At 46.3% G+C, this 11,597-nt stretch overlaps 2 protein-coding genes across 2 annotated transcripts in view; both read left to right on the forward strand.

Moving 5' to 3' along the window:
- Positions 1–4,353: 4,353 nt before the first annotated feature.
- LOC101768743 lies at positions 4,354–5,052 on the forward strand. The gene has a single exon (XM_004958850.1). It carries the CDS (start codon positions 4,354–4,356, stop codon positions 5,050–5,052), a length of 699 nt encoding a protein of 232 aa, XP_004958907.1.
- Positions 5,053–6,966: 1,914 nt separating this feature from the next.
- Positions 6,967–11,597, forward strand: part of LOC101769148 (protein RBL) — a 9,244-nt gene continuing 4,613 nt past the window's right edge. The window contains exons 1-2 of the mRNA XM_004958851.1: positions 6,967–6,985; positions 8,800–8,898. Coding sequence (XP_004958908.1) covers positions 6,967–6,985; positions 8,800–8,898 — 118 coding nt within the window. The remainder of the gene's footprint in view (positions 6,986–8,799; positions 8,899–11,597) is intronic.

The raw sequence follows: 11,597 nt of genomic DNA on the forward strand, positions 1-11,597 counted from the left end.
GAAGACCCCCCCCCCCCCCCCCCCCCCCCCCCCGCGCGCCTCTGCCGCCGCCGCCTGCATGGAGAACATGGCAACCACGGTGGTGAATGACAACATGTTCTTTGGGACCGACGGGAGCGCTATCATTCGGTATCAGTTCGTCGGCGAGGCGCACCGCCTGTCCTACATCGAGGCGCCACCGGCCATCCTGGGTGTCCAAGGCACCGTGCTTGTACATAGACACCGACAGGATCAATATGTTGCCCAAGCCTAAGGGTACATTTATTCTGATTCCGTTTATGGGATTCTACACCCCGAGAGGAGTCTGAATTAGTTTTGCGATTCAGTTGCTCTGTTCATTGTCTCGATGTCTGAATCAGTTTTGCTCGGGAGGAGTCTGAATTAGTTTTGCTATCAGTTTCTCTATTCATTGAGTGTCTGATTTGTCCGCACGGTAAACATTGAGAAATTACTGAATTGTTGCTTGGTGGGAAATTTGCTTCTCTGTGTTCTGTTGCTGGAGTAAACATGAGAGTGCTCTCCCATTTGTGAATTGGGACTCCACACTTATTACTTCATCAAAGTTCACTAGTTGAACTGACTGGAACACCATTTATTATTGGCATATAATCCAATATCAGCTTACAGTATCAGCATACAATCCAATATTAGACATGTTTATCTTATCTCAGCATGCAACTGTACATTTCCATATCAACTTACAGTCAACAACACTGATATGTTTAATTTTTTATCAGCATACAACAGTACTTTTCCATTTTAGGGGAATACAGGATGCCTTCCTTTTCTATTCCCCATGCCTATTTTCCATTTCAGCTTGGCACTTGATTTTGTGGACTTGCCATTGGGCTTGTTCTTTGTTGCTGCCTTTTTGTCCTCAACACTGCTGCGACTCAAGCCCCTTTGTGGACAGGCGCTGCTTCCGCTTTGAGTTTGGCCCTTCCGCTGGGTCTTCAGCAGCAGAGTTGTTCACTGCCAGAGGAATAAAACCAAGAACATGATTGTAAATGGAACAATGAACAATTAGCATTACACTGGAGGTAGTACTTGAAGCAGCATGAGATTCTCAGGTTTTCAAGATCTATCCCTGACTAGTAATGCAACTTGTTCTACTTTGAATATGCTGTAACCTCTAGCTTTGTTGGTGCATCATCATCACTTCACACAACATGTATATGTAGTTCCGTAATTTTCTATGAACTAAACTAAGGAACGAATTCCATCAATTTTTCATCATGGTAGACACACGACTTAGTTTTTTTGGTATGATAGTCTGCAAGTCTTTCTTATATGAATACATAACAAACCACACCGCTAGCAGAGACTAATTGGAAAACAAATCAGAAGCAGAAGGACTATATTGCACAGAATCAAAGCAACGGACTGACACAAGAAATTGCAGAAGAAACGAATACCTTCCATTGGGCTTGACGACAGAGGAATAGCTTGACGATCCTGTACAGCATCCAGTGAGGATGGGGAACCAGAATGGTCCTCCAACTTTGATGAGCTTCCAAGGCATCTCTGGCTGCTCATCAGGAACATCTGGGGAAGGAATTGCTAGTAAGAAGATGATCTCATAAACAGAATGCTCCACATCACTCAACATTACGAAAAAGAAGATGGGATAGAGGAAGGGGTGCTGGAATGGGAGCTCGACACTGACGATGCACCCGACATCGACGTTCAGGATGTGGATCAAAGAAACTACGGTGTCGATGTCCCTATAATTGGATTCGATCCTTACCACGAGGTCATCTCCTTGCATCTCAATCATTATCATCTATTGCGTACCATTGGAGTAGCTCCAAGGTTCAATACATGGGCAGAAAGTTATGGTCATCATGCTCGCACGATGAGAGTGCACTATCGTACTTCGTATACTCGCCCTGTTGAACCGGAGACTTGTCCGAAGAGAATTGACTTGGAATTTCCCTGAAAAATAGGATTAAGTACATTATCTGGTGGTGGTCGACTTGCCTCAGGATTATTCTACCAGCAAGGCGCCGTCGACCCTAAGTGATGACAGACGATCTCAGCATTCATCTTTGTGCTGTGAGCAGACATAAGCTTCAGAATAAGACATCATCCTCGAAAACAGTAATAAATATCGTCTTCGATTTTAAATATTTTACTTCCTATACATGCACTGAAAGTTTGTAGGTGAAGCAAAGTTATTTTAAAAAATAAGGAGAAGAATATGAACCTATACATGTGTGAATCACGGCTCACGCTCCGGTAGACAATGCAAAGTCCTCTTAACACGTGCATGTCTGTCTTACATGCACGTGTGTTATCTACATTGATGTCGTCCTAAATACACACGTGCATGAGCTGCATGCGCCCCCTGCATCCACTCTCACGTATGTGCACATGCACAGCAAGAAGGCATTATTTGCAATCAGCTGCCTGGTCATTGCTCATCGGTTCACATAATGTGGTTGCATATATGCAGGTTCGAGCAATGTTGATGTGAACCACCCTCATTCTTATTCTTATGCGGAGAAATTGTAGGTGGATTGTTCTCCCCAAACATTTGGCTCTCGGTGAAAAATATGGATTCGATAATTTTTATATAACCATTGTTATATCGGACTGTGATTAATAAGTAATCACAGTTGCATGCCAGCAAGGCCGTGCATGTAGGGGCCCTCCATCCATCGACATGGGAGAAATTTGTATTTTTGACACCCCAAACACTCAAAGCTGAAGCTGAAGCGTAAATGCACTCCTAGTTGCCCTTGTTTGATTCTATTCAATCATGACGAATCCTAACGTACGGCTATTTCTTTGTGTCTTTTCATAGAAATGCCATCATGGACGCAAACAGAATGAAGAAGATCGAGCGGCGGATGTACATGGGGTCCGCTGTCATTACCGTGTGCCTCTTATGGTATACTGTTGTAGCTGTCGGTCGTGGGGCAAGGACGCAAGGTTGATAATCAGGGAGAGAGAGCTCGAACGCCAGGTCTCATGGAAGAAGACATGGATGAGAAAGACATGGAGGGAGACCAGAATGAATAAGATTTTATTTAGCACTCGGCAAAGCTTTTGCCAAGTGGTTTCTGGGCTTCTTCGTGTGCTAAAGCTACTGTTTCCGGTAGTGACTAAATAGCCTGGGATTTACTGCTGTCCTGACTATGGCAGTGTGATGCACTCAGTGTATGGTAATGTAAGACCTATTTAAGGCCTAAGCACTGTCTCGGCGATGTACCCATTTACTTATGCTAGTTGTGGAATTGTTGAATGTCTTACTCTCTGTGGTCTAAACACATCCTGTATGTCATGTTTTATGTCATAAATAGACTTGTCTTTGTTAAACCTTGCTCTACTTGTAAGCTGCATTTGTTATGGGTTTGAACCTCCCATTCCTATTTGCCGTCCACCGCCCTCCAACTGACCTCGCCGCACTGCTGTACCACGGCCCAACCCCTGACCCTAACCAGGGGGCGCCCCTTCTTCTCCGGCAGCGGTGGCATGACGACGACGGGTCACGAGATAGCTCGGTAGCGCGACCACATCGTCGATAGACTTCTCCCATTACATTCTTTGTTGTTAGGTATGACCGCTGACATATGTTTTTTTTAAAAGCACGTGCCTGGGGCATGATGTACCTTTGCTAGTTGGAGTAAAAATGCGTGCTTTGGACTCTGCAGTCCTTGAACTGAACACGCTCCAAATTTGACGAAGTTTAGTTTGGATCCAAATTACTATTTCTTTTAAGCCCCACGCCAACAGCCTAATATGTCGCCGTCATGTATATAGCTGATCTTTGCCCTTCTCCAAAAAGGGACAAAATGAATACTGCGACATATGTTACTGACCAAATGCTCAAAGTGGAACATCTACACAACACATTGAGCTAGTTTGAAGTACTCCCTCCGTTCCAAATTGTAGGTCGTTTTGACTTTTCTAGGTTCATAGATATTATTATGCATCTAGGTATAGTGTATGTCTAGATGCATAATAATATCTATGAATCTAAAAGAGCTAAAACGACCTATAATTTGGAACGGAGGGAGTACATGATTAACGCAAGAAGAGAATAAGGTTACCTGACCGGTTATCTTTGGCCGGTTATTGTTGTAGTTGTAACAGATATGTGTTTGTAAATTAGTTTGGCCAAAGATATCTCCTAGAGGTCCTATATGTATATTGTAATTTCCTGTATGCTGTTTTTCACAACACAATAACACGCAACCGTCGCACCCTTAAGGTTGGGGCGACGTTGCACGCAGCGCAAACGCCTCTGTTATCTTTCAGCCCCAAGTCCGGAACGGAACCGACTCATCATCATCCTATCCTGCTCCTCCCGATTTCTCGCTCCCAATGCAACAAACCCGATCGCGCGACATGGCGGCGCTGCCGGCGTTGATGGAGGAGCTCGTCGAAGAGATCCTCCTCCGCGTCCCGCCGGAGGAGCCGGCGCATCTCATCCGTGCCGCCATGGTCTGCAAGGCCTGGTGCCGAATCCTCTCTGATGGTGGATTCCGCCGCCGCTACAGCCGGTTCCACCGAATGCCTACCCTGATGGGCTACATCTGCAGCGTCTTCATGGACGCATGCCTCCAGTTCGTCCCAACCACTAGTTTCTCACCGCCGCTGCCGCCTACCAGCTGCTACTACAGGGCCCGTGACTGCCGCCATGACCGTGTGCTGATCCAAGACGACTCACCAAGCTTCATCGTCTGGGACCTCATCACCGGCAACCGGCAGCACCTGAGCTCTCGCCCTTGCGCGCACCATCACCAGACCTACTTCTCTTCCAATGAGGCTGTGCTATGCGCCCGCCATCAGCATGGCTGCGACCACCTCGACTGTCATGGCGGTCCGTTCCTCGTGGTCTCTGTGAAGACAGTACACGATGCCGGCGCCGCGGAGCATGATGCCACGTACACGTGTGCGAGCGTGTACTCGTCAGAGACCGGAGCATGGAGCGCCGAAACCTGCACTACTCATGATTATTATTACGATGTTGGGGGCTGCATGAAACGCAGTCTTCTTATCGGAGACGCGCTCTACTTCACACAAGCAGGACTGTCCGTGATGTGATAAGGATCCTCAGGTATGACTTAGGCAGCCATGGGCTGTCCGTGATCGACACACCACTAGTGTCTCACAAGCAGGCTATTCCCATAGATGTTGATGGATGCATTGGGATCGTCCAATATGATGGCAATTGCATCTGTACATGGTCACGGCAAGTTGATTTGAATGGGGTACGTTGGAGTATGGGTGCGACGCAATGTTGCTGATGAGCTCGAGACAGTGATCCCCACATGGCATCGCTTGCTATACCCAGTTGACACGATTCGCTTCGTAGAAGGAACAAATACTGTCTTATTATGCTTAGGTAATAATGACAGAGACAGAGACTTGGGAGTCTTCACACTCAACCTCAAGTCAAGGCAGGTGACGCAGGTCGCCGAAAGATGGGATGATGATGTCTTACCTTATACGAGCTTCTACGCTCCAGGTACCACTCACTTGTGCCTTTCTTAACGTCGTCACCTTACACATGCATGTCTGCCTTCTTGTTATTCACATACTTCTATTCAAGCATATGCACCAGGTTAGCACCAATGGGTTTGGGCAATTAGAATCTTGCAGTTTCATATGCACCAAGTTACTCGCTTATATTTTTAAGTACCACTCGACTTCTATATGTTTTGAGTAGTCATGATCCATGAATATTCAATCAGATGAGCAATCAAAATGTACAAATGATGCATGACTTTTTAGGTAAGAGAATTAATATATGAAATCGAAAGCTTGCAATCTCATAAGAACCAAGATAACTAACTATGGTTTCTTTTAGTTGGTTCAAAGTGTTAATAATTCTTGATATTTGTTTTCCTAAAAAAAATTCTTGAAATTTGCTAGATATCTATAGAAATTTAGCGATATACTACTCATCGAACCAAGCTTTCTCTTATAATCATCCATAAGTACATATCTCAAACATGTGCAAACATCAATTGAGCTATACCATGGTTGTAATTTTCTGCATCGCATCTTTGCAGATCTTGCTAATGGAAAACTGCCACCGCGATGAAGATGCAACAGTCCATCCCTCAGTGTGCTACTGTTGGCTTCTAGATGAGTAGAGTGTTTTCTCATAGCTCACCAGCCGGCGTTTTGTTTTGCACGTCCCATTTATATTTTTCTCCTCCGCCAATTCTACGGTCCATTTATCTTTCTTTTGTGTCGATCGATCTGTCTATGTGATTGGAAATGGTTAGGTAGAATGTCAAACTTGATGGAATCTAACCTAAATCTCAAACTTCAATTGTATTTTCCTCACAAATTGGGCATCTCATGCTTTCTGCTTCAATCCTGATCTTGTTAAGAATTAATGCAAAAGAAAAAAGACGATCCAATTAATATGTATTTTCTATCTTAAATCTTCCAACATTTACAATGTCCTATTTGGATATTTCGAATGTAATAGTTTTAGTATTGAATAAGCTATCACAAAAATTTTAATGCACTAGTTCAATATTTAGTATATGGCTCTGTGCTATTTCAACATTTTTAATTTACCCGAGAGACATTTTGAATGAATTAATTGAACATTTTAAATATATACTATTTCAACACTCTTCACATAAAATATTGAACTAATATAACCTAAATGTTTTATTTGGTTTTGAGAAATATTGAATCAAGAACTTACAAGTGTTGACCAAATTCTGCCGTTTATTTGGTTTTGTTGCAAAGAGGGAAAAAAAAGTCATAATAAATCCATAAGAACAATGAATTGGTAATGCTGAGGGTTGGGCCGCTTGGGCTGTCCATTTTGTAGCAATTTTTTTTAAGTAAGCTGCTAGTTTGGGCTGGCCGTAAGGTGGGCCGTTTATGGACCTGCGCGACACATAGACATGGGAAGTCCCGTTGACTTCTGCCGGTCTGACCTTTGACCCCTTCCGTTTGCCGTCACGCGCGAGAGGCGGCGGCTGCAGCGCGATGAACGCGCCCATCGTCGGTGAGTTGTCGTCCGATTCTCATGGGGATTTGGCCGTATTCGGTTGCCGTGATGATTCCGTCGAGTTCGGGGCGGGCTGTGTCGCGGATTCGGGTCGTCCTTCCGCTGATTGGAGGTGGAATCTTAGGGTTTTAGGGGGGATGAGTGAGGGGATTAGGGCTGGTTTGGTTCGGCCCCGAATTTCTTCTCGTTTAGGTGATTTAGGACTTGTATAGGTTCGGGTTTCGATGAGGGATTTACTCTTTGTCTTCCCCACCCCAAGAGGTTGCTAGCTGGTCATGCATGAGTGATTGCTTCAGCCTTTCAGGGGAGATTGGAACGCTCGGACTAGAAAGGTTCTAATTCGTTTTTGCCATTTCAAGTACCCACCTCAATGTTAGTAGGCTCAATGTTGTCTGCAGAAACGTAGTATTTCAGGGGAAGTTGAGACCATGCGCATAGCGCAGTGGTAACACACAGCAAGGATGCAAGCTGCAGGTCGGTAGTTCGTTCAACTCTTTTTCCTCAGCAAAAGAAAACAAAACAAAATCCCCTCACTGGCAAAACCCAGGGTTGGGTTCTCCTCAACAAAAGAAAAGAAAAGAAAATCCCCTCACTGGCAAAAGCTGGGTTTCGGGGTTTTTCGACCAATGGTAAAGGTTTCATTTACCTTTTTGGGACAATGTCCTGGGGAGGTCATTCCCCAGCTGGCCAAGTTTTTATTTTAGGGGAAATTGGATTTGTGCCACCGAGATATCGCAATTTAAGAATACCTTATCTGCCTCGGTTTATTTTAATAATACCAACAAAATTTCAGGCTATTTAAAGATATGCCAACCTGTTACCTTTCCTCCTACTTTATTATTTCGAGTGGCATTAGACTGAGTCCTTCCTCCTCCGTGCTATCTTCGCCAAGAACCGCTGCTGCGACATGCCAGAGTCACCGCCAAGCGACTCCAAAGGTCTGTCTTGACACCATGCCATGCCCTCTCCCACTCGTCACTTCTTATCGCCGCTCCTTCCCCTCTCCGCTCCTTCCCCTCTCCTGGCCCTAGGAGTACAGATCTATCTGGCCTTGGATTACTTCGTTCTTTTCTTTATTAGGGAGCAAACAAAAACAAATCTATGTTATTTTTCAATCGAATCCGTCCCCAGCTGTTGCTGCGATGTGCTTGTTCGGCAGAGTGCTAGCATGCTCTATGTGCAATTTGCTATAGCATGTTGCCCTATTTTGGGTAGGGAGGAGTTCAATTCAGCACAGATCTGCAGCATGAAGGTGATTTGGGCAAGGTGGAGTTTGATTTGCCGCACTTAACCGAGGGAGGCAATTTAGGAAGAGGAGATCCTTTGAAATTGTGGTGTGGTTTGGTGAGCGGCGGTGACTTTGGGCACAGGCATGATTTATGCTGTGGTACGGTGTGTGGCGGCATCGGGTGGAGCTGAGCTGGGGCGTGACAGCTTCAGATGGAGGTGACCTGCTGTGGTGTGGCTTCGAGTAGAGGTGGGCCGCGATGCAGATGCTTCAGGTGTAGGTGTTGGGTGCGGCGGTGTGTGTGGTAGGGACGCAGAGGTGCTATATGTAGAAAGATAGCAAAGCAATGCAACGGAAAAGATGATTGTTGGATGGAAATTTTTTCACTAAGTATCATATTTCTAAACGGGCGTGATCAATCGATGCACAGATCCATTTTTTCCTTAATTTATCAGAGGAAGTTAATCATATATCTGTGAAATACTTTAGCATATATTGTGTTTTTTTTTATTTCTGTGTTGACAAGAAACGTGTTGAAATATCTCTGAGATACTGAAGTGCTCTATTCTCTGTATTCTTGTAGATCCATATCAGGGGGAATTTCCGGAGATAATTGAGGAGTACTTGCAGCATGGTACCATGAAATGTATCGCGTTTAACCGTACAGGGACGCTTCTTGCTGGTAATTATTTGAGCTTGTTAGTCTTCAAGTAAATTCAAGTGAATTGTGTAATTATCTTCCTAGTTCATATAGAACATGCTGGTTTCTTTTATACTTCTTGACTGGTGTTACTTGCTGAAGTTTATTTTGGTTAACATAGATTGCAATTTCTTTTAGTCTGGCTAGGCACTTTCTTTTCTGTTTTACTGGCAGGGCCAGTTGGATTGCCTGGCCCCTACTGCAGCTATTGGCTTCCCTAACTGTTAGAGTATATTTGATAGTTGTAGATATACATATCGTAGACTGTCATATGTATCCGGGGGAGCCTTGCCCCCCTTCCCCCCCAGTCTTTGTACTCTATATATACCGGCCGAGGCCTCAATGCAATACAATCCATCCATTATACCCAATCTGTTCTTCCTACTTGGTATCATGAGTTTAGGTTCTAATTCTCGGCGACAAACCCTAGCCGTCGCTCGCTTCCGCACCGCGCACCCCCGGGGAGATCAATCTCCGCCAGGGGCAGTGCCACAATTTTTTCAACGGATCCGTTGATCCGTCTTCTTCAAGCATTGTCAAGCAGCAAAGCAGATTGGAGACATCGCCATTGGGTCATCCACTGCTGGGTTGGGCTCCGTGGCCTCAACCGTCAGGGGCCGCAAGCTTGGGCGACACTCGCTCGTCTGGAGCCATGCTCCCATAGCATGCTCGCTTTGGACCTTCGGTGCCTGCATGGTGGGTCGCGCCAGCCAGGACGTGCCTTCTCCGTCATTCGTCTCCCCTTCTCTAATCCTTTTTTTCTTTTGTGGCAACATTCCCGTGCGTTAATGCATGAAGAAGAAAATGTGTCTTCTTCTTTTGCCTGATCAGAGATCGGGATTGCGTCGCCCACCGCCCGTCGACCTCTCGCCTCTACTTCGACATCGGTGTTGACTTCACCAGCTCCTGCCTCATCTTTGACTGTGCAGCTTGGCGAGATGGACGGCGCCCTAGGGGACGCCCATGTGCATCGCCCTCCTTGCTGCTTCGTCCGTATGTCGACCTCCGCCGGCTCGTCGTCGGCTCCAGTGATCGGGACGCCTCCACCGACTTCGCCCGCATACTTGATCTGATCAGCCGATGTGCGTGATCCACCTGGCTCAAGTGACGTTTGTCCTTGTATTGCGCGCCTCTTCCCCGAGTATGGAGGGCTACCGCTGCGTTGCCTCTTCGGGCAGCAGCAGCGCCACCCGTGGTCTCCTTCACCGTTGCATCCTCACCGCCACCAACCACATCAACGACCTCGTCGTTGCCCCTTACGTGCATGGTCTTCATTAGGCTATTTGAGTTCTTCGCCGTCTCCTTCGAGCTCCGCCGCCGCGTCATCCAGATCATCAAGCCTTGCGTCAGATCATCCGGGTTTGCCTCCTCACTTCATCCAGCACTACCTCGTCGCCAGCGTCGCCGTATAATCTCCACCTCGTTCGTCTACTCCAGCAACTACAGGCTGCTTCGGCATCTTCTACCTCATCGTTCTTCTGTGCCCGCGACTGCCATGGAGGCCTTCTCTTCTAGTCCCTCAGACAACGGCGCCTAGTTGTAAACTCTCCCTTGCACATCCGGTATTGGCAACACCGGTGCGTGCCATCATCCCCTATGCGTTCCTAGGCCTGGCAAACCCGGGAATGTCTCGCCCGGTGGTTAAACTGTATTGATTTCAGCATCGACCCTCCTCTACGATTGCCTCGACGCATCACCGTCTTCGTCTTTGGCGTCTTCCTCTACGCGCCACCATCCTCACGGCGCCTCCTCATGCGCCCGCGGCTTCATGTGCGTCTCCCTCATCTTCGGCAACCTCGATAGCTACATTGACCACGGCTACCCTACGCACATCCTCGACCATGGCTATTCACCCTTGTCTAGGCTACCTCGACATCGGCTTAAAGGGGGCTATCATCCGCATGAGTTACTTGCTGGTCTTCTCTCCAGTCGCAGCATCCACACCACGCCGACATTATAACTTCGGGGGGGATGTCAGTCTGTTGTCTTCTACTTTCAGCTTCTTCTCCAGTCTCACGTCTGTGGTGCTCCCGCTGTGACTGTGGGGGGATGTTAGAGTATATTTGGTAGTTGTAGATATACGTATCGTAGGCTGTCATATGTATCCGGGAGAGCCTTGCCTCCCAAGTCTTTGTCCTCTATATATGCCGACCGAGGTCTCAATGCCATACAATCCATCCATTATACCCAATCTATTCTTCCTACTCTAACACATGAAAAGATCACCATCATTTTCTTTTCCTGTCAATGTGGAACATATGGTGACCACAATCTATAATTCAGGACAAACTGTTTCTTTTAACCTTTTACTCATGCTTTCCTCATAGTGTGATCACACTAAGTTGTATCATGTGCACCAAAACAGAAGGTGTACTGGATATTGGGTTCTGTTGATGGGTGCCAGAGAATGGGAGTGAAGAATCTGTGTTAAATTAGCAAGGAACCTTGCGCTTTGTATGCACCTTTAGTTTTCTGTGGTTCACTTTAGCAGCAGTAGAGGAGCTAGGACCAATGCTGGGGGGTTTGGGGGGGGGGCAATTCGACCAAAGCCAATGCGTGTGCTACTTATTCAAATTTTATCAGTTTTAAGTGCCCTAGTTCATATTTGCATTGGAAAATATAACAACATCAGGTTTACATGCGTCAAATTTGCATCCATCAGACCAAAACATCATGGCATC

Source organism: Setaria italica, chromosome II (assembly GCF_000263155.2).
Source record: "Setaria italica strain Yugu1 chromosome II, Setaria_italica_v2.0, whole genome shotgun sequence".
Classification (NCBI taxonomy): Eukaryota; Viridiplantae; Streptophyta; class Magnoliopsida; order Poales; family Poaceae; genus Setaria; species Setaria italica.

Bases quoted from the DNA above. Each gene is read 5' to 3' on its own strand.
- LOC101768743 (XM_004958850.1), top strand. From the start codon at position 4,354: ATGGCGGCGCTGCCGGCGTTGATGGAGGAGCTCGTCGAAGAGATCCTC.